Here is a 26,744-nt window from a genome sequence, read left to right as displayed (position 1 = left end):
GCTCCTGAGCTTTGCATAGCGCCGCCAGCCATGAACCCAGCACAGGACAGCGCCATGCCTATGCCGCCTCACCTGCTAGGTAGGCACCCCCCTTGCTCAAGCTCATGCCCATGACCGCCCAAACAACCGTCCAAGAAGGCCAGCCGCCCTGGACGAGATCCTCCTCGACTGGGTGATTTATTGGTCTTGACCGGACGCAGAAGGGCCCGCGGACCAGGTCGAAGCAGCCGATGGGGGCGTCAAAATGGAGAGCTACCGCCGTTCCTGCTATTTTCTTTCTTGTGCCGCTGCGCCAAGGCTGGAAGATGGGCACCAGAGATCCCCGACGCTGGTCATTTTGCAGGTCCCCTTGTCATGCACTCAACTTCACGAATCACCAGGGGTGGTGGATGATAACTTTTTTGGCTTCCCTCACTTCTCATCTCGCCGGTCCGTATTTCTGCACATACGTTTCCCTGTCCCAGGAACCCCACCTTTGGCTGTCATTCCAAATGCGCTTGCACCGCGGATGTGCCGGTTGGCTGGCTGCTCTCTCCTTCGAAGCCCGCGCCCCGGTTGAATGATTTTCTTTTTGGAGCAGGTTCCGCTTCATGGGCCGGCCTGGGATGAAGGCTGAAATATGAATCGCGGGACGAGAGAGCCGTGCGCCGCTACACCACGGCTTGCGACGCTGGGTTCAGCAGTGGGAACGAGAGGAGTCGACCGACGGCCTAAACGCTCCGATCTCGAGCGATCCTCGACGGCGACGGCGTTGGTCCGTTGGTCGATAGTGTTGGGCGCCAACGTGTTCCACCACCGTTCTGCACCGTTGTGCCCGTTGCGGCGCCGACTTGGCTTAGAAAGAGACTCCGGTGCTTCTCACGCATAACATAACGCCTATGCTCATGTGGGGTCCCCTCTCCTACGGCCATGCTGGGATCCTTGCGGCCTTCACATATGAATCAAACCGAGTATTTCGTGGTTTTATGCAGGCCATCCTCTGCTGGCATGCCATTATCGGGACGTTGATAGTCGAAACAAAGAAGTGGAGCAGAAAGCCAACGCGAGATGGTCAATTCTCGTCACTCTCTATGGGCTATGTGCAACATGATCGTGTGCAGCTGTCGTAGATGCCAGACCAAGCGGGAATAGTACTCCAAGCGACTCATTCCTCAGAGGCGATAATGCAAACGATGATTCCCTACCTTCCGCAACGCCTCGTCTATTTTTTGTTTTGTTGTATGACCATCTCTGCTCTATTCCAAGTGGTTATGCGTGAGCATCTTCCTGTCTAGTTTTCCTCTTCACCTGCGACGTTGTGGATTCTGCCATTCAATGTTAGACATGCACCAAGGCGATAACGAGGCCAAGAATCAACGTACCCAATGTCTGCGCTCCTTCCAGGAGACCGCGGCTCAGCGCGTGCACGGGAAGCCAGTCCATTGATGTTGGCCGCCTTCGCAGCAGGGGCATCCGCGGGGGCGTCGAGCGTGGGGCCGCTGCTGGCTACAAGCGGTCCCCGATGCTTCCGCTTCTTGTTGCCACTGCGGAGTTCGCTGAGATGCTCCAGGTAGCCCTCGGGGATGGGGGTGACGTAGCAGCCGTTGAAGACACCGACTTCGAAGTTCTGCGTCGTGGGATCGCGGGGAGACAGCTCGGCGCAGGCAGCGATGAGGTCTTTGAGGTCCTGGTAGATGACCTTGTCGGCGCCGATGTGCGCTGCGATCTCGTCGGTGGTCTTTCCGTGGGCAATAAGGTCCTTCTTGCTCGCCAGGTCGATGCCGTAGAGATGCTCATGCCTGTCCAATCTCTTAGTGTGTTTTTCAACTGGTGAGACCAACGTTGAGCCTTACAGAATCTCTGGGCTTGAGCTGGAGAAAATGACCTTCTTGGCACCGGCTTCACGGGCCATGAGGACAATCTCCTGACTAGTGGTTCCTCGCACCTGTGGGGACCCAACACATCAGCATTGTCTTGAGTGGAAGACGACCGCTGGACATACAATACTGTCATCTACCAACAACACACACTTGTCCTTGAACTCTGATTCAATAGTGCTAAGCTTGCGCCGCACGCTCTTTTGCCGGACCTATTGGATGTCAGTTCTGCTTCAAACCCCAGCTCAAAATGGTTGACATACGCTTTGACCAGGCATAATGAAGGTTCTTATTGTCCCCTTGTCAGCCCATGCTTGATTGCTCTGTTCGTAAGTTCACATACCTAAAGACATATCTAATTCGCCCTTGTCAGCATCAACTCTATTGCGAATTCAACATGGAAAGAAGGAATATACCTGTTTTTCACAAAACCGCTGGAGAAGGGCTTGTTAAGTCTTGTTGCCAGGGCTGCAGCTGCCGTGTTTGATGTTTCTGGGATAGGAATGACAACATCAATTTCCTTCAGGGCCTCTTCACCAAGCGTTCTTTTGATCTTGTCTGCCAGCTTGATGCCCTGGTTTTCTCTTGACTTGTGAACAGAGATACCGTCGATCTCGCTGTCTGGGCGCGCAAAGTAGCTGGTACTGAGTCAGCTCCTTGGTTTCCTTCCACAGCCCGCAGGGTGGGGCAGCAGTGCCCTGGAGGCAAACAAGCCCCAAGGATAAGCAGAAATACAATCACTTACACATATTCAAAGACATCCGGCGTATATCCAGCAGGCTCCTGAATTTGCGTCAACACAGGGGTCGACCCCTTCTTGAAGAGGACGGCCTGGCCTGGCAGGACGTTTGTGATGTCCCGGAAGCCCAGCTGGCGGAGGGCGACAGACTCGGAGGCCAGCATGTAATCGTAAGCTCCCTCCAGAGTAGCAGAGGGCCGGCGGCCCCACACCAAAGGTCTGATGCCATCGGGATCTCTGAAGCCGCAGATGCCATAGCCGGCAATCATGACAACAGCAGCCCATGCGCCGCGGCAGCGCTTGTAAGTGCGCTCAAGCGCACTGAAGAGATCAATCTCGTTGATACGGGCCTTTCCGGTCTCGTTGAGTTCGTTGGCGAAGATGGACAGCATGAGTTCGGAGTCGGAGCTGGTGTTGACGTGGCGGTGCGCCGTCTTGTCGAGATATTCACTTTCGAGGCGTAAGCATGACTACATCATCTCCATCAAATGTGCGAATACTTACCGAAGCTCAGCGGCGTTGATCAGGTTGCCATTGTGCGACAAGCAAATTCCATACCTTGCTGATGTCAGCAGATGTCCCGAGGCATCCGGAGTGAGTTTGCATTGTGAAGAGGGGGATAGTCGAGACTGGGAAACAGATTGATCGGGAGGGGGTGATTTACGGAGCTGTTGGCGAGTGAGGTTAGCAAAGTTCGCAACTTCATGTCGTTTCCAATCTTACAGTTGACGTAGCTGTAGGCGCATGAAGTTAGAAATAGCTTGACCTCGTTCGTATTCATGGAAACTCACAATGGCTGCGCTTCCGCCTTGCTCGAGCTTCCCGCCGTGGGGTATCTCAGGTGAGAGATTCCCATCCAACCGTGGAGATCGACGACTCTCTTGCCGTCGTTGAACACTTTCGAGGCCATTCCGTTGTCCTTGCACGAGTATATCCTTCCGCCTTCGGAACAGACGGCGATTCCTGCCGCGTCCTGACCACCTGTTGCGATCACTCATGTCAGTTTCATGACCGTGGGGCAAGCCAGTCGGTTGAGAAGGAGGGAACCGACGGTGCTGCAGGTAGTAAAGGGACTCGTGGAGGTCCTGAGCGGCGTCGCAAGAACCGTCTTCGTCGTCACGGTCATAATGACCCATGCAAATGCCACTGATTCCACACATTTTGTCGAGTTCGGGTGGTCGTGATAGCTTCGGCGGGGTATCCGATGGCGGGGTATTTTAGCAGCGGAACAGGGTCCACGCTGGGGGTTGCTCGCTCGAAAACGTGGGGGACGGCGATTCGGACGGGTGAATTCAAAAACGTCGAGGTCTGCGATTCACTTCGACGGTCGAGAAGGAGCTCGCGAGGGCTTGTCTGGGAAGAAAAGCTCTTGCGAGGGAACGATACAGCTCCAAGAGGGAAAGGGAAAACAAGAGAGAAGACGTCGCGACGGTCGAAAATTCCTGCGCGGCACACGGACAAGCGCACACAAAATAAAGTGGGGCCGGTTATCGGCGCTCCCAAACGGTTGGCGATCGGAAACTTTAAGGGTCCCAGCTACCTTAACGTCCCGAACAAAGAGACGAAGCAACCTTATCGATTAGCCAGCCCGTCTTATCGGGCCCGGGTCGCTGGCTGGCGGCCGGTTACCAGCAGTTCTTAAAAACCGATGCATTCCGGACTTCGACTACAAGGGGCGCGCAGGAAAGGGCAGGTCCATGTGATGGTTGCCACGTGGTACAGCGATGCTAGGCTGGAAAAGACTTGCGTCTGAGGATGCAGCCACCAATGGCTGCGCGAGCAGGACGTTTGGAGTTATCGGCCATGCAAAGAAGACGTATTAGTGGCCGGAAGAGCAAAGGGGCACTGTTGATGCAGGTATTGAAGATGAATGGCCCTGTGACATATGCTCTCTAAAGATAAGAGTGTCGGACCGAACCACCATCTTGCTCGGCGGCAGGGCTGGAGTGTGGGTGAAATGCTGTCATGACCTGCCACTTGTATGCAAGTCTCAGATCAACTGGTCGAGTCATCAGATCGCAGGAAAGAGGCCGCATCGAGGCAACTATCGAGGCAAGGGGCAGTAAAGCTGACGACGGCTTAGATATCTCAGTAAGGCTGGCGACACCAGAGACATCGCCCTTGCGATGCCACCACCCTCACATCCACCCAAGAACGGGAGAGGTAACGCAAGGCCCTTATGACAGCACCTCTATCAAAACAGGGCCATCCAAGACTTGCTGGCTTTCCTGCAAGGAGGTCTCCAACACAGGCCTAAGTTCCGTGCCTATTTATCAAGCAGCTGTATCAAAGAAGGCATTATGAAAAGACTAAGCAACCGTTTGAGCCAAAGAACCCGGATAATTCCATAGAAATGATGCTCGGATACTGGGATAGAGATTTGTGCATCGTTGAGCTTATGCATTCAGTGGATCCGCGAAACAGCTTGGTGGAAGCGTGTTGGATGTGGTGTCTAACGTTCACGTCCCTCGTGGCTTGTCGATCACCGTCTTCCTTCATCAAAGCTCCATTTCAAGGATGCCGGATCCTATTTGGGCTCTAATCTAAGGAAAGACCCGTGGAATCAGGTGAGGGGGAAAGGGGGGGGGGAACTGGATGAAAAAGGGTATTCGGTGGGCGGGGGTCAGCAAACATCATTTCCCTGGGATGGAGAGAGGACAAGCTGCTTTGAGCGAGAGGCAGCGAGCGGCAGCCAGAGGGCGTTACGGCGCTGCAACACGCTTGGAGGGTGGTTCTGCTTGCTTCAACAGTCGTTGGTGTTGCTGCCATCACCTTGACACCCTGATTCCCATCATGCATATTAGTGACATCAAGCCAAATCAGGGCATAAAGTATGTATCCAACTTAACACCCGAGAATGGAGTCAGATCGTCCCAAACAACGTCAAGCCCAGCCAGACGACAAGCTAGCCCAAGCTCTAAGCCCGGTTGTCTTGTGGCTCTGGACGATCAGAAATCTCGCAGAAGCATCAGAGAGGGGGAAGACGGGGGTCTGTTGCAGAAGGTGCATGCAATAACATGTTCCAGACGTCTTCCACTGATGGGCCCCAGGCAAAATCGATCATAATTCTCGGTAGGTTGCGGCGGATTGCAGTGTATCTTTCGGGGTCGGGCCACTCCACTGATTGTCACGTTGCGACAAGCTGCTGGTTTGGACTTTTTGTCATCGCGTCAAAATGGGAGCGGGAGCAGGTCCGTCTTTGCATCTCTGCCCCGTCGGTTGGCATGGTCACCGGTGAGATTTCCCAAATCATCACGAATGCCCCGTGTTCCAGAAAATTACAATCCCGGCGGGACGAAAGGAGGAGACGGCGGCGAGGCGAGGGGCGGGAAGGGGGAATAGCTCCATCCTCTGTTCCGGCTCCCCGTGTTCGGGACGAGCTTGATTGAGCTTCGAGGCATTCGACGAATCGACAGCACCTGCGGCACAGGGCTGTTGTTGAGGTTGGGTGTCGACCCTCTTCTTGGCGAACCCATTCCCACGTTGCCTCGGCCGCAAATACAGTTTCTGCTTTTGCCCGTGGTCGGGGGGATTTCCCATCGGCTCGTGGCGTCCATGTCGCCGTCTGGCATTCGGAGAAAAGAAAGCGAGGCTAGTCGTCTCATATGAAGCGAGCGGCCTGTGACTTCGATTGGAGGACAGACGAGATTGACTTCACAGCTACACTGCGACATCAGGCTCAAACTTCATTGACATTTGGGACTTGGTGAAGTCACATATTCGTTCGCTGTATCCGCACCTCCCAAGGAAGGCGATGGACGTGGTTGGTGGCTTCTCAAATGGCAGGAGCTTGGAAGCACCTTCCCCAATCCCTGCTCTGTCCTTCCCAGGCCCAGAGGCCCGGAGGAAGGTACTGACTGGCAGCTCGACACCCGGGACCTCACAAGAACTTGGAATCTGCTCCTGTCCACAGCAGCCCATTGCCCCTTCAGGTTAGATGGAAGAGCAGCTACCGACCTTACCGTGAGAATCCTTCGGCAGCGCTTTCCATCATGTGTGCCAGATGGAAGGCACCCGACCTGCCGACCTGCCTTGACTCAACTTTGACTTGATCCGACCTGACTTGCCGACCGACCAAGGTAACCTCGTCATGGCATGTCATCATCATCCAGTCTATCGTCGTCGCTCTAAGGCAGGTACGAAGACTGACTGCTCCTCCCGCTGCCCGCAAACCTCCCCGCCGTGTTTCATCATGGTCCCTGGGTGATCAAGTTAACACCAAGTAGCTGGGAATGCTGGGCTCTCCCGCCTTCCGCGTCGCCAACAGCAAATCGACGCCCTTGTTGGCCTGGGATGTGGTGCGAAGGAGCCACCGGGCCTGGGTCCAGTTCTACGCAGTAAGGCCTGTTTTTCTTGTCACTGTCTTGTTCCTCAGTAATGCCCGTGCCCACTGTGACGCGACTCCTCTGGCAAGTCGCTACCTTTTCAGACTTTCGTCTGTCGACGACGACGTAGGAATCCAGCTGGTGCCATTCACCGAGGCCTTCAGCGACCACCGTTTCGGCTGATTTCAGTATGTGACGTCCCGCACCGGCGATGGACTTCGGATCTTCACACATCTGCTCCTCATGACGAGCCGGACCCGATCTCGCTCCTCTTGTAGGATGAGACAAGAGGCGGATTTGCTATGGCTCAGACCCGGACGCGCTCCCCGGCACCACTTCCTACGCTACAGCATCACCGTCATCTTTCACTGCAATGCACCATCAACGGCCAGTAAAAACCTCGAGGCAAGGCTCATCAGGGCCGTTCCGCAGGCCCCGAGCCAAGGTTGCAGCAGCACAGGCAACGTCGTAACGTGAATTGCGATAAAGAGATGGCAAGAACAAGCAGCGGGTACCAATAAAGTATGTGCTCCGCTTCAAGGTCTTGAGGACGTTTGATTTTTATTTTTTTCTCTTTTCCTCCGAGGTGACAAACTGTGGACAGGTTCATTCGAGATCTCGGGCATGTCTGAGGTCTAATCTAGGGCCTGCTGGCGGGACATGAAACGGCGTGAGCGACCATAAACGCTAACACGATTACTGCGGCGCCAGTCCCAGCCTGTAGGGTGGACTTCCACGTTTTCCCCCGGCGACGAAATGGTATTCGCAGGCCACGTTCTTTGCAATACCCGCGGATACATCACCAGGAGATTTGTTCCCATGTCCGCGCCAGCCATGCCAGCATCTCAGGTCCCGGTCGTCACTGTGAACGGGGAACACCAAGCTCGTTTCGCGGTTATTCTGCTGCTATCGCGGCTGCTACAATGGCTCTGCGACGGACGCTACGGTACTCTGTCTCTTCTGGGCCCCGAAGGCTGGGTCGCCGACGACCGACTCCTCTTCATGTCACTCCCCACCATTCGGATGCTTCCATTCGCCTTCTCTGCCCCTGGGCCCTGGCACCAAGCATCCACCGATGCCGACGGTGCTGATGCGGCAGCTGCCCATTGAGTAGCTACCACCCCCAATGCAAGGGTAGCCAGGTACCGCCCGTACCGACTACCTCGCTGCGTACCGAATGGGAAAGATGTCCTCCGGTACCTGAACATCCAAGCAAGGCTGCCATTAGTCGGGCACACGGGCCCGGCATAAACGGCCTTAAAGGGCGTTTGCTACGGTTTCTCGGTTTCTGGCGGCTGCAGACGCACATTCAAAACCAGAGGGCACACCATCATGGATTTGTGGTCGCCTCTTCATGCTATGTTATGCCATGCCATGCTGTGAATGCATAAAGACGAGCGAGCAAACTGGCATTTTATACCGCCAGGCAGAAATAACTTGGTGCCGCTGGTAGTTTGTGGCGTCAGTTCCACCGTCCCACGCTCCCGACCTCCAACATCAAAGGTTGGGCTCCGGCTTATTGGCCTCAGGCTTTAGGCCTCAGAAGTGGCGCCGGGTCCCCGGCTGATCGACTGGCTGGCGTGGTCAATTTCCATCATCCCCTTGCTTTTTCCCTCTTTTGCATTCGTCGTGCCAGCCGCCTCTCAATGGTGAGCACCGACTGGGAAAGTAACTGGGGGTACGTACTGTCTTGTGTCTCTAGCTCGTCGCCAGTGGCTCTGGAATACGGGGGCAGAAAGCTAGCTACTCTCTTCCAGCTCTAGCTCAGGTTATCGACGCAATACTTGGTTGGAAACTGCAACTGCAACTGCAACAGCTCAAGTTCAACTCTGGTTCTTGAGCTCCTGGGCCCTGAGCGCGGCTTGGTCGCGTCAACGCCGCGTGCTTCCAAGATGAAGCAGTACGTACCAATGGAACAAGCAAACACATCAGGATGGAGAACGCGCCGAACCTACCCAGCACCAAACGGACGGACATGAGCTGCATCCACTTTCCACCTTCCCCGAGTGTTCGACCCCCTTTTTCCCAATCTTTCTGGCCTTCGTTGATGTGATTGCAATGCTGCGAACATCAATCACCAGAAACACTCACTTGGCTCAGTTCCATGGCTTGATATGACAATTTAGGGGATGGAAACGTCGGGAGGGGAGGTGCACATTGACACTGGCCGACTTTTCGATCCACGACCGTGCTGGAATTCGGACGGGACCCCTCTGATCATTCCCGCCGTCAGCGACTCCCCGGCCCAGCGCATTGGTGATGAGCAGCAAGTTCACTGCACCAGGCCAGGTCCCCCTTTTCTCCTGGCCTTCGTATTGTGTGAGGTGGAAACGGGGCTTTATGCGCTGAACAGCGGCCAACCTGACACTGACAGCCTTTCTGCAGGACTCAGGGCTGCCTCTGGCTGGTTTCTGCTCGCAGAGCCGGCCTGCTCACAGACGGCATGGAAACTGCGTCGTCTCGTCTCCCACGGCAAGGCTGGATGGCCTTCGTGCCTGCTACATCCCAGTGGCCCGTCACCTTGTGCTCGGCAGCATTGTTCTCCTCCTGGTCCCCTGCCTCGGACGTTGCTAAGTTCTCAAGGGTCTCCTCACATACCCGTCAATCAAAAGGGACGGACAGACGGCGTACGTATGCCAGCCCCAGACGCAACATCATCAGTATTGACAGTGCATGTCACGACGAGGCATAACCGTAAGCAGTGATCCGTACGGAGTACCTACGCACAAAATACCAGCCGTTTCCTGGAGCGCATCATTCACCAGGCGACGACCCCCGTCCCGGCTGGTCTCCAGCAAAGCTCCTCGAATAGGGCTGCAGGATTCCCTGGACGGGGTCCATCTCCAGAGGGTACTCCGTCATGCCCTGTGCGAACCGTCAGGAACGGTGTCGGGTGTCTGCAAGGCAGTATTTGTGGCGAGGTATGCGGTAAACAGCGGTGCGGATAAGGGCCAGATGAATGCATTGGTTCAGCTTGCACTTTCCCTGTCGGCTGTTGTGTTGGCATATCACGGCCGGCCAAACACAAGTCAACACAAGAGACAACACAGCACGCATTGCTGCGCACATTTTCTTGCACGCACCTCGCCCAAATATACACCAATCCCAGCTTGCGAATTAACCCCAGCACGCCGGTCAGAAGCCTCGTCCAACGGCGTCAACAGCTCGTGCCCCCCCGTCCCTAGTCGCGTCGTGACCCGCGGTCCGTTCGTTCCCCTCGCCTGGGCTGACGGACCGAGTCTTTTGGCGGTGCATCATGTCATTCCTTCCTCTAGTGTTGATGCAGTTCTGTTTTGATGTTGTTGATGATGCTGACAGAAAGACCGGTTGCCACCGCCTGCTGCGCTGTGCCTGCGCATCCGCAGCGCACTGCCTGGCGCGGTCTCTAATTTTTGCTGATGTTGCCGATGAAGCTACTGGTGCTGCGCGTTGCAATCTGCAACGCGTTATCCCATGTCGATGGCAACGCAGTATCCGTACAGCACATTGCATGGTGCCTTGAACAGGTACATGATCTCTGGGCGAGTGACTGATGGGGACGCAGACCAAGCTCTTTCGGGCAGTCGAGGCAGCGTTTCTGGGCCATCACTGCCGACCGCCCCGGACGTCGATACTCAGTCGGGTTGTGCCAGTTCATCAAGCAGCGACGCCGCCCCATCAAGTCACGTCCCGTCAACTTGGATTGGACTGGACTTGGGGAGAGGAGCTGCAAATGCATGAGCACCCTCGTCGTCCCGTCCAACCGTCCGTCAATCAAGAGGAACAGAGAGGTGCGGGAGTGGGCACGATGAGTGTCGCTATGTCGGAGACGAAGGAACAGACACAACAGACAGCTCGCTGACGGCGGGAAACCAGCAGGATTATAATTCAATAAAGCCAATCTATGCCGCAGCGATCCCCAAACTTTGAACTTGTTCCTGTTGAAATTTGCATTAGCAAAACCGAACGAGCTGCACTACGCGTAGTACGCCATTGCACACCACATCGAACTCACACTACACACGGCGGGCGAGAAGACAGACGCCTGAACCAACGTCCGAACATACCTGGGTAATCTTACCAAGGTCGGCCCTGCATCCCACCATAATCGTTTTTATCTCATTTTTATTTCTTGTTCTGTCTGCGACGCTGTGCAGACTCACACACGGAAAAAAAAAAAAAAAAAAAAAAAAAGGTACTTACAGACTCTCGCAGTGAGAGCTTGTAGCTCGCAGCACCGGCAAGGGGAAAAGGTACCCCTCTCTGGAACACGCGCGCGCACATACACACACCTTCTCACTCTCTCACTCTCTCGCAGTCACTTCACTTTCCAGACATCCTGACCCTTGTCTCACAGGCTTGCCAGGTCCCAGACTCCTAGACCAGACACCCAGACCACGCCCCCCTCCCCTGGACAAGACTTGCCCACCATCCACCCACCCCCAGCGCAAATTGGCCCTCGCCCGCCAAAGTAAAAGGGCAGAGACGGACAGGAGAGAAGGAGGGCAGGAAGAGAAAAAAAAAAAAAAAAAAGCACGACTGCCCGCCCCCCGGGATCATTAGCGAAATTGGGCCCCTATCGACGACAGCTCCGTGCCTTCCCCTACGCTTCCTCTCTGGTTTTCTCACCCCCCCAGATTCATTCATTCATGCTAAGAACGGGCCCCGGTCACCTTCGAGTCGTCGATGGCATAGTGGCCGGCTCCTCGCTCCATTTTATCAACCGTTCAGTCAATCAATCGACCTCTCTTTCTCTCATTGCCCTCCCTCGCCCTCGCTTCAGGCCCTCGTCCTTCGCCCATCCCGACGCGGCCCACGGTGAATCACTCTCGCTGGATCGTAAGTGGGTTTCCATCTCTCGCTGTCCTTCGTCTCTCTCACTCCCGGCCTCTCTTCTCTCTGGCTCGCCGCTCTCCAAGCACACACCCGTACCCATCGCCGCCCATCCCCATCCCAGTCCTCTCTGCTGGTCTGCCTCTCGCTCGCTCTCACGGCCTCCCTCGCCCGCCCTCTCCCTTCTCGCTTCCCTCTCGCACACTCTCTTTCCTTGAACCTGCCCCTCCTGGTCTACCCTCAATTTTTTTTTTTTTTTTTTTAATTAACGCTCTTCTGCGACACAGCTGCTCCCCGCCAAAAGACGGATACCTTAGTGCAAGCATCACCCGTCGCCTAACGCTCTGGTCGGACTGCGTCTCCACAACCAGGTACATGCACCAGCACCTGCACCGGCAGTGTATGCACCCAAGCACATCGCACATACAACATCTCGCTCCTGCCTTCATGCTCAATCTCAATTTCAATCTCGACATCAAGCATACGGATACCGCGCTCCTCAAGGACAACCAACAGTGCAAGGAAACGACGTCGACCTTGTCCCCGTCGCCAATCCCTCCTCTCCTAGGGTTGCTTCCTCATCATCGCAATCTCGACCCACGCCTCCAAGAATATCGTACCCTCTGAACATCCACGCCTGAGGATCCATCCCCGATCGACTGGTTCTAGCTCCATTCCCACCCCTGGACCCTTACCTGGCCCTTTTAATAATATCGACCACCTCCTGACTTTGCTCGTCCCTCTCGAGTCTCCTCTCCTTCATCTGGTTTCGCTCTCTTGGTTTATCCCAGTCACTTCCCTTCGCGCCTTTTCTATATCCAACTTCTACGGTTCCAACCATCACCCACAAACAACACTCGCGAACCATTTCCTTACTCTACAACATCTACAACAATCCACCTCCACCACCAACTACTCTACATACAACAGCATACCATACAACATCGACTCGAAAATCAGACCGGTCTGAATGCTACAGAACTCGCATCTTGCTCTTGCACAGAGCTCCTCCTAAGCAGGCACAGCATTGGTACGGTCTAGGCTAAGACGCCTACGAAGCGGCCCTGACCAGCTGACTCGCCTCAGAAACACCGTCATCACGAGGATCTTGACTGGACTCAACGATCATATCCCCCCACGCACACAGACAAAATGACGGTCGCACACGATTTGACCCATCGAGGGTCGTCATCTCATTCTGCCAACAACATGGCTCTCGAAGATCGATTTGAGGTTCTCAAGGAGATTGGCGATGGTAGTTTTGGCAGCGTCGTTCTCGCCAGAGTCCGTAGCGCAGGTGCTAGCGTGGCTCGTCGCGGTACGGTGGTAAGTACCTGCAGATGGATCTTCGTTCTTGCAGCAGAAATGGTAACGATTGCATTTCTAGGTCGCCATCAAAACCATGAAGAAGACCTTTGAGTCCTTCACCCCATGCTTAGAGCTTCGTGAGGTCGTCTTCTTGAAGACCCTTCCTCACCACGCTCACCTTGTTCCCGCACTTGACATTTTCCTCGACCCTTACAGCAAGAAGCTGCATATTGCCATGGAGTACATGGAGGGTAACCTGTACCAATTGATGAAGGCTCGCGACCACAAGTGTCTTGACAACGCCAGTGTCAAGAGCATTCTTTTCCAGATTATGCAAGGTCTTGAACACATCCACGCCCACCACTTTTTCCATCGCGACATCAAGCCCGAGAACATTCTGGTGTCCACTTCTTCTCACCAAGACACCGTCGGTTCCTTCCGCAGGTATTCCGCCCTCGTCACGCCTCCCTCCACTCCCCCGAACTACACCGTCAAGATTGCCGATTTTGGTCTTGCCCGCGAAACCCACTCCAAGCTGCCCTACACGACGTACGTTTCGACGAGATGGTACCGTGCCCCCGAAGTACTCCTGCGTGCCGGCGAGTACTCAGCACCCGTCGACATTTGGGCAGTCGGCGCCATGGCCGTCGAGATCGCCACATTGAAGCCTCTGTTCCCTGGTGGTAACGAAGTCGATCAGGTTTGGAGAGTGTGTGAAATTATGGGTAGCCCCGGAAACTGGTACAACAAGCAGGGAGCTCGTGTTGGCGGCGGTGAGTGGAGAGAAGGTACCAGACTGGCCGGCAAGTTGGGTTTCTCATTCCCTAAGATGGCACCCCACGCCATGGACACGATCTTGCAGGCGCCGCAGTGGCCTGCTTCCCTGAGCCATTTCGTTACGTGGTGCTTGATGTGGGATCCCAAGACGCGCCCGACATCGACACAGGCCATTGCCCACGAGTACTTCGTTGACGCCGTTGACCCTCTGCGGCCCAAGTCATCCGCCTCGAGAATCCTCGGTCGCAAGCAATCCGACATCAGCCGCGGCAAGGACTCGAACTCGTCGACTCCCACGGCTTCTAAGCCGTCGTGGTTCAGAAAGTCGCTCATCGGTCGCTCAGAAAGTGCAGAAGTTGCCGTCGCTCAAACGGTTTCCAAGGACTCAACCCCGAGACCCTCCCCCGTGCCTTCGCAGACAACCAACGAAGTTCCCGTTGCCAAGACCCGCCCTGCTCAGTCCAAGCGCACGACCTGGACAAATGGCCCGTCAAACGTTGCCCCCATGCCGATACTGCCCACGATCCGGCCGATCTCCCCTCTCTCCGATGCCGTTACTGCCCAGGCCAGCAACGGATACAACGACTCGTACGCCAACGGCAACCAACGCCACCTCCAGGCTGAGGAGAAGAAGAAGATTGGCAGGCAGTTGTCGGTTGCGTCCAGCACTAACCATTACGCCGAAATCCACCGTCAGCAAGCTGAGCGAGCCCTGAACGGCAACGGCGGTCTCGCCTCGCCCCCCAACGGCCATAAGGAGAGCTTCTTCTCCCACCTCAGGAAACGTGCCCGCCGCTTTTCTGGTCGTCACCAGGCCCCCATGTCTCCGAACTCCGATGATGTCGAGGCTCAAGCCGGCTGTGGTCCCTGGAACAGCAACAGGTCATCCATGGTGATTGACAACACGCCCACTCCCCCGCCGAAGCCCGCCGAAATCTACGAGCCGCTCGACAAGGCTTTGAGAGAGGTTCAGCAAAACCGCGACCACGCGCCCGTTCCCCCTGCACACCTGATCACTCCCAACAGCACCCTGAAGAGGCACCACTCACTGCCGCAGCACCAGCCGCGCTGTGTGGACAACCTCATGGGTGCTGCTCGTGGAACCGGCCCCATCTCCAGTCGCACGCGCAGGTCACAGGCGGTTCAAGGCGTCCAGCACTACGACGCGCCCGATGAGGAGGACGAGTTGCTGGACGAGGTTCTGAACTCAACACACCGAGCCATGAAGCGCCTCGAGAAGGACGGAAAGTCACACATGGCCAACAACCTCGCGATGGCAAACCCGTACCCCACTCCGTCACCTTCAGCCAACGGCAACGGCGTTCTCTTCGGTGAGAACCACGAGGCAGTCACCCCCAAACCACTGGACCTGAAGAAGTCACACGGCGCTGAGAGCCAGTACAAGTGGCCCACGCCTCCGTATGAGGAAAGCGAATGGGCTGCTTCGGCATCGGCAAGCATCTGGGCTGCCAGCAACCGATTCTAGGTGACAACTGGCAGGCTGTCTGAGAGGGCCGCGGGGATTTCATCTCAAAAGTTTCTTGTGTATTCACATGCATGGGCCTGGTGTTTGGCGTTGGCCGGCGTATCAATCTCGTCATAAGACGAAGACGATGTTCACACCGGATTTCGATTTTCTTTCACCCAAATGTTTGGGAGCAGGGTGGCATTTCGATTATTCTACGATATCTTCGATACCACAAGGCGGCATTGCGTTCGCTATCGCGCACATCACAATTTCCTTCTGCTGTTTATCAACTCATCTGTTTCGAAATACCCGATACTATAGACTGACGGGGCAGCCGATGGCGCCCTCGACCAAAGACAACATTTCTTTTGTTTTCAAGGGCTCACGCGGGCAAGGAGTGGCAGTCTCCCAATCTGGTACAACAAAGAGAACACGGTCCAAGGGATTGGGAGGGAAAAGATATGGTTAGGGAATACAACAATGGTCACACATCTTTCTCTGTTTTAAGGGAGGCAAACAAAGGCACGATATTTTCTAGATTCTCTGCGGGCTGGACACGTCAGAAGATTCGGGGAAAGGAAAGCCATGTGGCCAAAGATTGCCCTGACGGATATTTCTCACATACGCGGACCGCAAGGGGCATACCCCACGCAAATGGTATACACAAGGGTATCTGTCTATAGCTACTTACGGCGGTGTTGAGTCCAGCAGCGGTTCGCTGCTTGGAAAACACTCTTTATTATTTGGTTTCGCGGATGAGGCGGGGGAAAACAAAAAGAACCTTGTCAGAAGGACAGGACTGTATGTAGGCGGACGATTTTCAAAGTCTCGCAAACTTATTTACATAATAGGTGGCATCCAAGAGATTATCCACTGTCATGACCCCCATCTACCGTTTCCTCTCTTTTGCAATCATGATGTGAAGCTTAATCACAATACTGGGATGGCCGCTGAGAGATTGTCAGCGCCGACCGCCGGGTGCCTGCATGAAGCTGAGGGCATGGTTCAGACGAAATTAGACGCTGGATTTAGATTGCTGCATGGTCCTTGCATGTGAGAGCGCGCGCGCGGGATGCAGGAGGATTTGTGTAGCTGTAGTTAGCTGTGTTGTAACGTGGCGGAGGAAACGAACGGGGCGGGAGGATCGGGCGGGCGGGCCAGGTTTGCTGCGGCCGGTTTTGGGGGCCGGAGGATGGAGACTTCGGGCGACGGGCGGGCGTGGCCGTGTTGGTTCAGATGGCCCCACGAACAGGATTGAGAATGAGAGAAGAAACGGGAGGTTTCTTCTGCGTTGGGATGACGGAAAACGATCATTGTGGAGTTTTTGAAAAGGGTGATTGGGTCTTTGGTATGATGTAGTCGTTGATGCTGAAGGTGAGGCGGACACGGAGGAAAGGGGGGGTGGGATCGGTGGGAGTTCTTGTGGCTGAGAGGGGTCTCAGCCTCCTTCCGCGGGTGGTTCCGAGATGTCTCTTGCTTTTTGGCGGGAATGTCTCTCGGAAAGAATAGGGTTGTGTTTTCGGGAGAAGAGGAGTTTGCTTTTGATTAAACGTTTGAGCCGGGTGAGTTTGTTGTGTCGATTTGTCGAGCGGCTTGAGACTTGGTGTATGTGAGGTGGGCTGCGAGACGGCGGTTTAGTTCTTATTCTGGAGGAGGATGATGTAGTTGGTTGTGGTCAAACCGAAGATGCTTTCTTCTGGCGGGTGATGCAAAAGGAAGGGTGAGATGTCGTGAGGCTGTCTTGGATTTCGCGTCAACTGTGTTGTGTTGAAGGACTTGATTAGTTCGGCTCGGACCGAGACTGTCTTCGGTCAGTGTTTAAATACCGAGGATTCGCTTGCTTCCATGCTTCCTTTCTTTTCTTTCCTTTTCTTGACGTGCTTGATCTTCTCTCCTTGTGTCCAGGCTGTGAGAACGCTCGGGCAAGCCACTAAGCCACTTGACAGTTCTGGGAGGACCATGAAGACAAGACGATTGAGCATTTCGGGGTTCAGATGGGTTGGATTTGGTTCCATCTAGCCATTTTGACATGTAACGGGTCGGGATGAATACACGTCACAGATACACCGGCCAGGTACATGCGAGCAGCTTTTTCCCAATCCCCACTAGTTGTGTGTGTGTGAGAAAGGATATGTCGCGATTTCCAGCCGATATACGGATAACTACCTCGAGATTGAGGTTGCACTACGAACGGCTAGTAGCACATGATTCGTCCCGGCCTGTAATTTCAACCCTTCGGGACCTTGCAGCTAGGCCGGAAGACGAGAACGAGCTTGTTGTATGTGAGGCCCAGACTACGCTTTGCTGGGTCATCGCTGGGTCTCGAATTCTCAACTCACAAGATGCTAGGAGGAGTAATCGGCTTTCTATAGTTCTTCAGTAAGTACCTTGAGGTGCATGCTGTTCAACCTTTACTGTGTTCATGTTCACTTTCAGAGCAAGTGAAGCAAGTACAACGAAGACCGCGATGCATAGACAATATGTTTACATTAAGGAAGAACGGGGTTTTACCGACGAAATGAATGTAAGTATGGCTCAGAGAGAAAACAGCCATAGCAAATACACGATCGTAGTGGCTGAGTCGACAAGTAGAGAGCGGATAAGATTGACGAAACTGAGACTCAGGGGGGCGACGAGGATCATGGCAACGTGTAAGTGTCGGATGCTATGAACGTTGAGAACTGGCACAGGCAAGCAGGGCCATGGTCACTAAGTCTGTGCAGATCTGCCTTCAGTGATACTTCAGTCTCATGGGTCTCACGCAAGTTTGCTGAACAACAATACCGGCGTCTGTTCTGCCCGGGGTTGCTAGTCAGTGCCCTCTAGGCAGACAAGCCAGCTGCAGTCAGTAGAACCTAGACACTAGACATCCAGACATCCAACGGGTCAGTCACTTCTTTGACACTATTCGCCGGAAGTCTATTCAACCTTAGCCAGTTGAGCACTTCTAGCGGGCAAAGTCCCACTTGGTCTTTTACTGCAGGATTAAAGCTAGCGAGACCCATCTGAGCCCTGGATGTGGGTTGTCCACTTCCATGCCCTGAGTCGGGAAGTCCATATCCCACAATACGGAGTAGCCTCAACATCGAAAAGCGACTGTAGTTTAACGGTTAGAATAGCTCGTTGTGGCCTCTCAACTGGTTCCGAGCAGATGGAAGTTCGATTCCTCCTAGTCGCAAATTCTTTTTATGGGTTGATAGCCGTTGGCTGGTGGGTACTTGTTACGATAGGGCTTTGATGATTGGCCGTTCTGAGCAAGTTCGCTTGGACAACCAGATGAAGATCAATGGCAACTGCTCCTTCTGCTACGAAAGCCGCTTGCGTAGACAGACGATTGAAATTTGCGAGGTTGGTGGTGACTGGTGAGTCCTGCCTTGGCAAGACGAGTCTTTCTGCTCCACCGGTGTTACGTGACTGAACCACTCGATGGAGCTGCCCGGTGCCTGAGCGATTGCTTGCTAAGGCGTCGGCCCCGTGTCTTTCGGCATTGAAGCCCGAGCTTCGAAGCAGCTCCACTGTATAGGCTCCTCTTCCTTCGTGCGTCTGTACGAGGACGCAATCGGCGCACTGTCGAGGGAGCGACAGCTGTCAGTGTATTCCAGCGTGTCTTGGCATGGGAATACGAGACTGTTGCTCGTCATGGGCTACGCGTTCTGCGATATTTAAAGACGGACGAGATGCTGGAAAGACTCCTGTGCCCGGGCATTTTGAGGTGATGAGTGACGACGATAGATAGGTACGTTGGCCCTTTTGCAAGCGAGACACACGCCAAGAATGCGCCTCGGGAGATTTCCCGGCCGCCGGGCGAGTCGAGCGTAGGTTGTTTGCCGGCCGAAGGTGCCTTCTTGTTGTAGTCGGCGGCATCACGTGATGATGCATGTTCCCCTCCCCTCCTGTCCAGCCCAGTCAGGTTGCAGCACTGCATCTCACTCACCTGCAGTGAAGAGCATCATCGGCCAGTTGGTGGTGGCTTACCTCAGCCATTTATCGGCACGGTACTTTGTCAAAGTGACCTTCCCCAACCTTCCCTGCTCGCCCTGCGCCTCATCAGCGCAGCGCCAGTACGGATACAGCAAGTAGCCTCTACCTCAGGCGCACCAGCTCCAGCCTTCAAACACTCACAGCCCAGCCAGCAGGAAGGAAGCACTCGCCCTTCAGCCTACCTTAGGTAGGAACTCAACCCAACTCTTAACAGGCGGCGTGAGGTAAGGTACACTAGTAGAGACGTGGGGCAGTGTTTGCCTGCCTGTTCCGTGTCCTGCCCAGCACTGGCTCCTCCCGCGCTGCTGCTGCTCTGCCTGACGCTCCGACGTCCCCTCCTACGGTTCACCACCACCACCACCAACAACCACCTGGCAGCGTCAGGGTACGTTGCTGGTACACGCTCACACGCTCGACCAGCCAGCGCTGTCTTCTGCCATCATTCCTTCATCCCAAGGAAACCAGGAAATCCGTTAGGCAGCAGAATACTCTACTCACCAAACCGCGTTTCCAAACTTCAGACGTGGCTCAAGCCGACTTCGTATCTGTCGAAACCGACCTTCTGTCGTTACTTGTCGTCATCGTCGGCGGTTGCCGTTGCTCTTTGCTCCAGGCCCGAAGCCGTCTTCAACTTGTCACTTTTCCCTCCTTTTTTTCTGCCACCAAACCGCCCACCTCCCACCGGACCCCTCCTCCACCGTCTTCCCCCCACGATCATGGTCCCGTAGCCTTGCTGTTCTGAAGAGACGATCTGCACTCTTGCTTTTTGCGCAACATCACGAAACGTCGACGTATCGCCTTGATCCATCTTTCCAGCCGGTTCGCCAAGGGTCGCATGCGAGGGCTTGTCCCGCTCGCTTTGTCTCTGCCGCTGGTCCCGTCGTGCGGATTATGGGTGTGAGCAGATATCCAGATCTGGTACTGCCGCCATGAGCTTCAATCTTCCCCTCCGGCCGGCCTCGAGCAGTCTACGGAACCAAGCGAGCCGGAGCAGCTACTTCACCAGCTTCACGCCCAACTCCTCCACCGAAGCCGTCAATGGCCCTCCGCAACGACAGGCTCCTCCACGCGAGCTGTTCGGCCCGGCCGATCGACTGATTGTTGGCGTCGATTTTGGTACCACTTTCTCAGGGTGAGTCGCACACGCCTCGACGCCCGTCATGATGTTCATGAGATGTCTTCTTCTTTATTTGCACCCTTTCACTTTCGTGATGCTTCCTCTCATTCGCGGTGACCTACCCACACCATCATTGCACTGGCAGTCGTGCCTGGCCCTAGTCACTTTGGCTGACTTCAGCTCAGCGTCGCCGCCGTCTACACGTCAACACCAGACGATGTCGAAATCATCAAGACATGGCCCGGCGGCAATGGCATCACCTCGGACAAGGTGCCCACCGAGATCAGCTATGACTTTCCTCAGAATGCCCCCGAAGGCACAAAACCTAATGTGAAATGGGGCTTCCAGTTCAAGCCAGAGGAATCCCGCCTTCGGTGTATCAAACTATTCCTTGACCGCTCACAGAAGTTACCTTTCTACGTGAGCCCACTGGAAACGGCGGCGCAGCTCAAACGCTACAACAAGAACGTCCTTGATGCCGTTAGCGACTATCTCACACAAGTCTACAAGCACACAATAGACACCCTGACTCGAAGATACGGCGAATCCTTCATGGCTTCCACCAAGGTCGAGTTCGTCCTGACCTGTCCAGCGGTGTGGTCAGACGCGGCGAAGAACACGACTTTGCAAGCCGCCGAACGAGCCGGCATGGGGTCCATGTCGGAGATCCAAATGATCAGCGAACCCGAAGCCGCGGCCGTCTACACGCTGAAGGCCATCCAACCAAACCACCTAAATGTTGGCGACAACTTCATTGTCTGCGATGCTGGTGGCGGAACTGTCGAGTAAGGCTTGCGCGGACGAGTACACGCAAACATTGCTGACGACCGTAGTCTGATCGCCTACAAAATTATTTCACTCAAGCCGCTCAAGGTCGAAGAGTCTGCCGTGGGAACTGGTGGTCTTTGCGGAAGCGCATTCTTAAACTACAGATTCGAAGAGCACGTGAAGAACAAGCTCGGCCATACCCGGTTTGACGAGATGATGCACAAGAAACAGAAAACATGGCAGATGGGCCTCAGATATTTCGAAGAGTTTGTGAAGCGGAACTTCAACGAAGATGAGCACCAAGAGGTCAACGTACCGTAAGTTTACTTCGCACACTCGCAAAGGGGAATATTCTGACTTGGGCAAGATTCCCTGGGTTACCAGACGACGAGGAGGCCGGGTTGGACTGCGGATTTATGATCATGACGGCCGCCGAGATCAAAGAAATATTTGAGCCCGTAGTCAAAGAGGTCTGCGATCTTGTCCAGGGCCAGGTAGATGGGATTCGCCAAGCGGGCGGCGTCGTGTCTGGGATCGTGTTAGTCGGAGGGTTCGGCCAGAGCGACTACCTCTACAGGAGACTGAAGTCGCATTTCAACAGCGCGGCACCACCACCTTACACCGAACGGCCGACTCATGGAACCATGACCACACTGCAAGAGACTGCTTCCATCGAAGTGATGCAGCCTGTGTATGCCTGGACGGCTGTTGTGCGTGGAGCAGTTCTGCGAGGACTCGAGGGCAACATGGTGATATCGAGAAAAGCCCGGTACCACTACGGCACATCATATGCAACCGTGTACGACGAAGAGAAACACTCGGTCAGCGAGCGGTACTGGTCGCCACTGTGGGAGCGGTGGATGGTGTCGGATCGCATGCAGTGGCACATTGCGAAGGTAAGTCTGAATTCTATGGCCCTGTGTTTAGCATACCTCCGAGGGGACGACGACTGACCGACATGCGATTGCAGGGCGAGGCAATATCACCTCAGGAGCCTATCGCATTCCACTATACTCGAAACTTCCGCCCTGGGCAGTCCCTTACGGTGACAGATGATCTAATTGCATGCGAAGCAGACGAACCGCCCTCAGCATACACTCGTGACCTCATACACGTATGCACACTCACAACAGATCTTGCAGCAGTGCCACGAAGCTTGTTCACAAGGTTAACAACAACACGAGGCGTGGAGTTTGACAATCTTGACTTTACACTGGAGATGATTGTCGACAGTGCTGGTCTGGGATTTGAGCTGAAGGTGGACGGCGTCAGGTATGGCCGTGTCGACGCCGAGTTCCACTGAGGGTGAATGAGACATAATGAAGGGTAATTGGCGCGAAAGAGGCATTTCGCACGAGGGCGTTTCGGCATGAAAGAGATTCGAAATGACGACCTCGTTGGTTGAAGCCTCCCTTTTGTTATATATAATTCGTGAGGACCCAGTCTCGAGAACACAATATCTCGCCAAGCAAGAAGCACATTGTGCCACAATTGACGCGTCCGATACATGCATCCGCCAGTGCTCCTCCTCTCCTTGTTGGGAATAGATGGCAACTTTACAATGCCAACCAATCCCGAAAACGAGGCCTAACAACAGCAGCTCTGGGATTTCACAGGGCGAATACCCCGGACGACCTTGCATAATACATGTTCTGTGACATGCTCAACGGTCACATTTTCTTCTTTCACATCACATTCCCATTCTACGACGCCAACGGTGATACTACCTGAGCGGAGACGCCGGACCAATATCCTCGTGTCTGAGTTCTCGTCGCTCAGCTGGACTTGACGTTCGCGCGGGCCGAGTGAGGCTGTGCATGCGCAGCATGTAAGTCAGTGGTTGGGAAAAAAGGTCGGGAGCCACGCATCTCGCCACAGCCCTGTTTTGGATGGGAGTAAGCCTATTGGGGGGGAGACTCCATCGAAAATCTAGCTGCTGCGATAATTGGCTCCTGGCGAAAGATTCATAGCAAGGCGAAGTGATCGGGAGTGTTGGGCAAACCGACACAACACATAAAGTGACGTGTGGACGGACACCTCTTACTCAAGCCTGATGCCTGAGCAGTCAAGAAAACCTGCAGCGCAGTAATGCCAAAATGCCAAATATTCATCATAAACTTATTGTCGCCAACGTTGTGCTATAGAAGGTCTGGTTCCTATGTATGTCTGTTATCATCTGAGGTTGCGCTGACCAAAGTGGAGAGCGGCCACCTTCCTTCTTTCCCCATTCGAAACTAAAAGCATAGACGAAGCCGGAAAGAGAAACCCCTGCAGTGAATGCGGTAGAGAAAGGTCCTTGTGCACGTTGTTGCCTACCAGGGAAGCACATGATCCTCCCCGCAACGAACGACGCATGTCCTCCAATTTCACGCGAAACAAAAACGTCCTGAACCCATAACTTACTCGCCCAAACTTGTACCAAGCATCTCACAAAGGAAAGCGTGGCCATCGCGAATTCGGACCCTCGTGGCCCTCGCCACACCGGAAGAGGGGTCATCTCCTCCAGAACACCGAGGGAGTCCCCTGCTGCTCGACTTCGCTCTCGACCTCGCTATCGACCATCGCTCGGGATCACCACCAGTCAGCCTTACACCTAGCCTGTGCCTTGCCTTGATGCACTCGTCCTCCTCTGCGGCCTCGCGGAGGTCTTCTGACTCTAGGTATACAAGACTGAGCATTCATCATGGGGGGCAGTCAGACAGGCAGGCAGGCCCGAGGGCCTCTGCAACTGCCTTCGTCCGAGGTGCACGAAGTGCCTTGTGTAGCGTGACGAGATGATGAGGAATGGAAAAGCTTATCAACCGAAAGGAAACCAGATGAACTGTGGTTCGCACCAACACCTCCAAAGACAGACAAATCGGGAGACTGCCGGCTCCCCCCGCTCAGTGATCGACACCGGCCCGCTCCGAGATCCAAGCAAGCGCACCTACCCACATCCCGGAACAACGACACTGGCCACCAGACGTTCGACATACCTCTTAGGCATGACGACGGGTATCTCTCTGTCGTCGCCGACTACTGTTCGACACGTACACCACTGCTTCGGGCCTTGATTGTCGCGCCGCTGGTCTGAAGCCTGACGGATGCACACCCGCTGGTGCTGCCGGCCCCTCACTCTGCCCCTTGGCTAGCGCGAATGCCTCGGGCGATATCAGTCCTATGCTGTACACATGGTCAAGGAAATGGAAGTCGGGTCTCCTGCTATCGAAATGGAATCCTTCCAAGACGTGGTCTGCGATGTGCTTCATCCTGTACTCGAAGTTCATGCCGGGATCATGGGGCAGTTCGGTGCGGAATTCGACATCATCGCAGAACCAGCAAATACAACGACTTGGGTAATTTCGCCCAAGATGGTCATCCTCAACATGACGTATCCACTGGCCAATTTCGTCCTCTTCAAGTCCGAACGACCGCTGACAGCCCGTCCAGGCTTTGAATTCACAACCAAGCCGGCGTGGGCTTGATATGGTTGTCGTTTGCCCATTGAGTTGCTGCTGCATAGTACTCAGCGCCGTGAAGCTCGACGGAGCAGTCGATACAGAGTAGCTGTCGGGCATGCGATAACTGTTGTATTGTCCAGAAGATTCCGACGAATAGGTATAGCCGCTATCGTTGCTGCCGCCAGAGCTGGACTGCCAAGAAGTGGAAGACGTCACGGACGTGGACCCTGCTCGAGGAACATAGCGAGGAGTAGAGTCACGATCTGCGGAGGGATACGGATACCCGTATCCGAAATTGTGTCTCTCCATGGTGAAAAGGTTGGATCAACGCTGAAGTAAAACGAATGTTTGCTGCCGCTGACGAGATGAGCCTTGTACAACGTCAGATATGTTACGCCTTCAGAAGGGAACTGGCGAGGAGCTCACCAACTCCATCCATACAATATGGAAGCCAACGAGTCCCACCTCCGAGGGTCGACGCGACGGGCGAAAACGCGAAGACCGAAGAGACAACGAGAGACACGAAGACGAGAGAGGATGGTACTCAAGCTGGGTGGGTGGGGAATATGCCGGAAGACTGAAGTGGATGTTCACAGGGGATGGATGCTGCAGCCAAGTGCCTGCACTTCGATCCCTATAACAAAGTTCCAGCTTTCAACGGGCAGATGAGGGTTAGCTCCTGAACGATCCAGCTCAACAATAATGGAGAGAAAGGAACGAGGAAAAGAGGGAGGAAGTCTCGTCTTCTCCTCTGCGTTGTTGGATTTCGGTTACGCGTCAGTCTTTATGGGCCGGAATCTTACGTGCACCAAGGACCTAAGCGGCTTGCAACCCCCTCGCCGGCGGCCTTCCGAATGCGAATCATGGCCATCGGCACGAACCCTCACCCTTCGGGACGGATAGCAGCAGCGGACTAGCTGGCTATCCACACCACCTCCTAAGCCAGCATCAGCTCCCACGGCCGGTATCGTTGACTCACCAATGTCGAAAGATGAGTGTCAGCAGACATGGCTTTGGCCTTGGTCCGCGATCGTCTTCGAGGAAGGTGTTCGTCTCGGCCTGATGTCGTCTCCGAGCTTGTGCCCGCCGCAGAAAGATCGACGATCTTGTGGACGGTCAATGGACCTTCGGAGCTGCCGTCCGATCAGCTGCACTTGTGACAGCATAGGGCTAAGGATCTCCAAATGCACAGTCCCTTGATGTTGTACAGAGAAACCCGCACGGGGGTCGCCCGAGCTCTCGTCAAGGGCATCTTCCCCGAATTGGTCCAGGAGAATAGTTGCGTGAGCCACCCGATATGCGGTGTACATGTGTATGGGCAGTTGCCAGGGTGGAAAGAGAGACAGGCAGAGCGGGGGTTTGTTGGTAGAAACAGAGCAAGCGAGCTGCTGCGCGGCGCCTGCGGTGATACATGACGGAACGCCGGGAGAAGTCTCCCTCACAGACTGGAGCAATGATTTAAAAAAAAAAGGGGTCGAATTGCTAACATCGAACCAAGGGAATCCCTTCCATGAGCGAACGTGGCTCGAAAATTTGTCTTTTTTTTAGGCGGTGGATTCCAATAGTGTATGCCTTCACTTGCGGTTGGAATCGCATGGCTGACTCTCACCTGAAAACCCACGAGTATCAGGTGCTGCAGTCGCCTTGGGCACAACGTGGTAGGTGACGCGAAGAGCCTGCAAGCTTTGGGGGGTGCCATAGACCCGGAAGGATCGCTCTGCAAAGTTGCAGAGCCGCATGGAATCCTTCTTCGTTCACCCTCGCCCTCCACTGGCGAACAGTCGGGGGAAGGATCCAGGTTGGATCGACAGGTGAGGTGGTGCTGTAGGGAGAGAAGAGGGACATCCGTCTCTACCACCAACCCCTCTCCACACTCATTCTTGTGGATTCGGGCGTGGGAGCTGCAAGTCGCTGGCGCTGCATGTCTCTTGGGGTGGGAACCCGCGTCGATTGGTCGGCCATACCGGGGTCGTTATCCCACCCGCCCATGGGTGTTTGGGAAGCTGTGAGTTTGTGATGGATGGGATACGAAATGCGGCAACGGCGTCGGCTTAGGCCGCGGCGGGAGACAAGGGGGGAGAAGCGGTAAGTCGTCATATGAATGCTAGGTGTGGAGGGGGTGTTCGCCGGCGGCAAAGACTTATAGAGGAGGG

The 26,744-nt window shown here is 54.8% G+C and overlaps 5 protein-coding genes across 5 annotated transcripts; 4 read left to right on the top strand and 1 right to left on the bottom strand.

Moving 5' to 3' along the window:
- Positions 1-1,270: 1,270 nt before the first annotated feature.
- ADE4 (Amidophosphoribosyltransferase) lies at positions 1,271-3,755 on the bottom strand (the record flags this gene model as incomplete). Its single annotated transcript, XM_037318295.1, has 12 exons — positions 1,271-1,304; positions 1,362-1,778; positions 1,833-1,924; positions 1,982-2,068; positions 2,120-2,144; positions 2,200-2,211; positions 2,273-2,494; positions 2,602-3,045; positions 3,100-3,157; positions 3,319-3,329; positions 3,387-3,576; positions 3,647-3,755. 12 exons carry the CDS (start codon positions 3,753-3,755, stop codon positions 1,271-1,273), a joined length of 1,701 nt encoding a protein of 566 aa, XP_037183720.1.
- Positions 3,756-6,827: 3,072 nt separating this feature from the next.
- CGCA056_v003037 (uncharacterized protein) lies at positions 6,828-7,315 on the top strand (the record flags this gene model as incomplete). Its single annotated transcript, XM_037318294.1, has 2 exons — positions 6,828-6,932; positions 7,199-7,315. The coding sequence occupies 2 exons, from the start codon at positions 6,828-6,830 to the stop codon at positions 7,313-7,315; spliced, it is 222 nt and encodes a 73-aa protein (XP_037183725.1).
- A 5,626-nt stretch (positions 7,316-12,941) lies between these two features.
- On the top strand, positions 12,942-15,303 carry pit1 (Sporulation protein kinase pit1; the record flags this gene model as incomplete). Its single annotated transcript, XM_037318293.1, has 2 exons — positions 12,942-13,058; positions 13,120-15,303. 2 exons carry the CDS (start codon positions 12,942-12,944, stop codon positions 15,301-15,303), a joined length of 2,301 nt encoding a protein of 766 aa, XP_037183726.1.
- A 4,892-nt stretch (positions 15,304-20,195) lies between these two features.
- HSPA12A-2 (Heat shock 70 kDa protein 12A) lies at positions 20,196-22,454 on the top strand (the record flags this gene model as incomplete). The annotated part of the gene is made up of 5 exons (XM_037318292.1): positions 20,196-20,398; positions 20,569-21,168; positions 21,217-21,468; positions 21,519-22,047; positions 22,122-22,454. The coding sequence occupies 5 exons, from the start codon at positions 20,196-20,198 to the stop codon at positions 22,452-22,454; spliced, it is 1,917 nt and encodes a 638-aa protein (XP_037183727.1).
- Positions 22,455-24,979: 2,525 nt separating this feature from the next.
- On the top strand, positions 24,980-25,494 carry CGCA056_v003034 (uncharacterized protein; the record flags this gene model as incomplete). The annotated part of the gene is made up of 2 exons (XM_037318291.1): positions 24,980-25,144; positions 25,405-25,494. The coding sequence occupies 2 exons, from the start codon at positions 24,980-24,982 to the stop codon at positions 25,492-25,494; spliced, it is 255 nt and encodes an 84-aa protein (XP_037183728.1).
- Between the last annotated feature and the right edge of the window lie 1,250 nt (positions 25,495-26,744).

The sequence above is a fragment of the Colletotrichum aenigma genome, assembly GCF_013390185.1.
Source record: "Colletotrichum aenigma strain Cg56 chromosome Unknown KSG_Cg56_contig02, whole genome shotgun sequence".
NCBI lineage: Eukaryota > Fungi > Ascomycota > Sordariomycetes > Glomerellales > Glomerellaceae > Colletotrichum > Colletotrichum aenigma.
The sequence above is the reverse complement of the archived record's forward strand: the minus strand, read 5'-3'. Positions and strand labels throughout refer to the sequence as shown.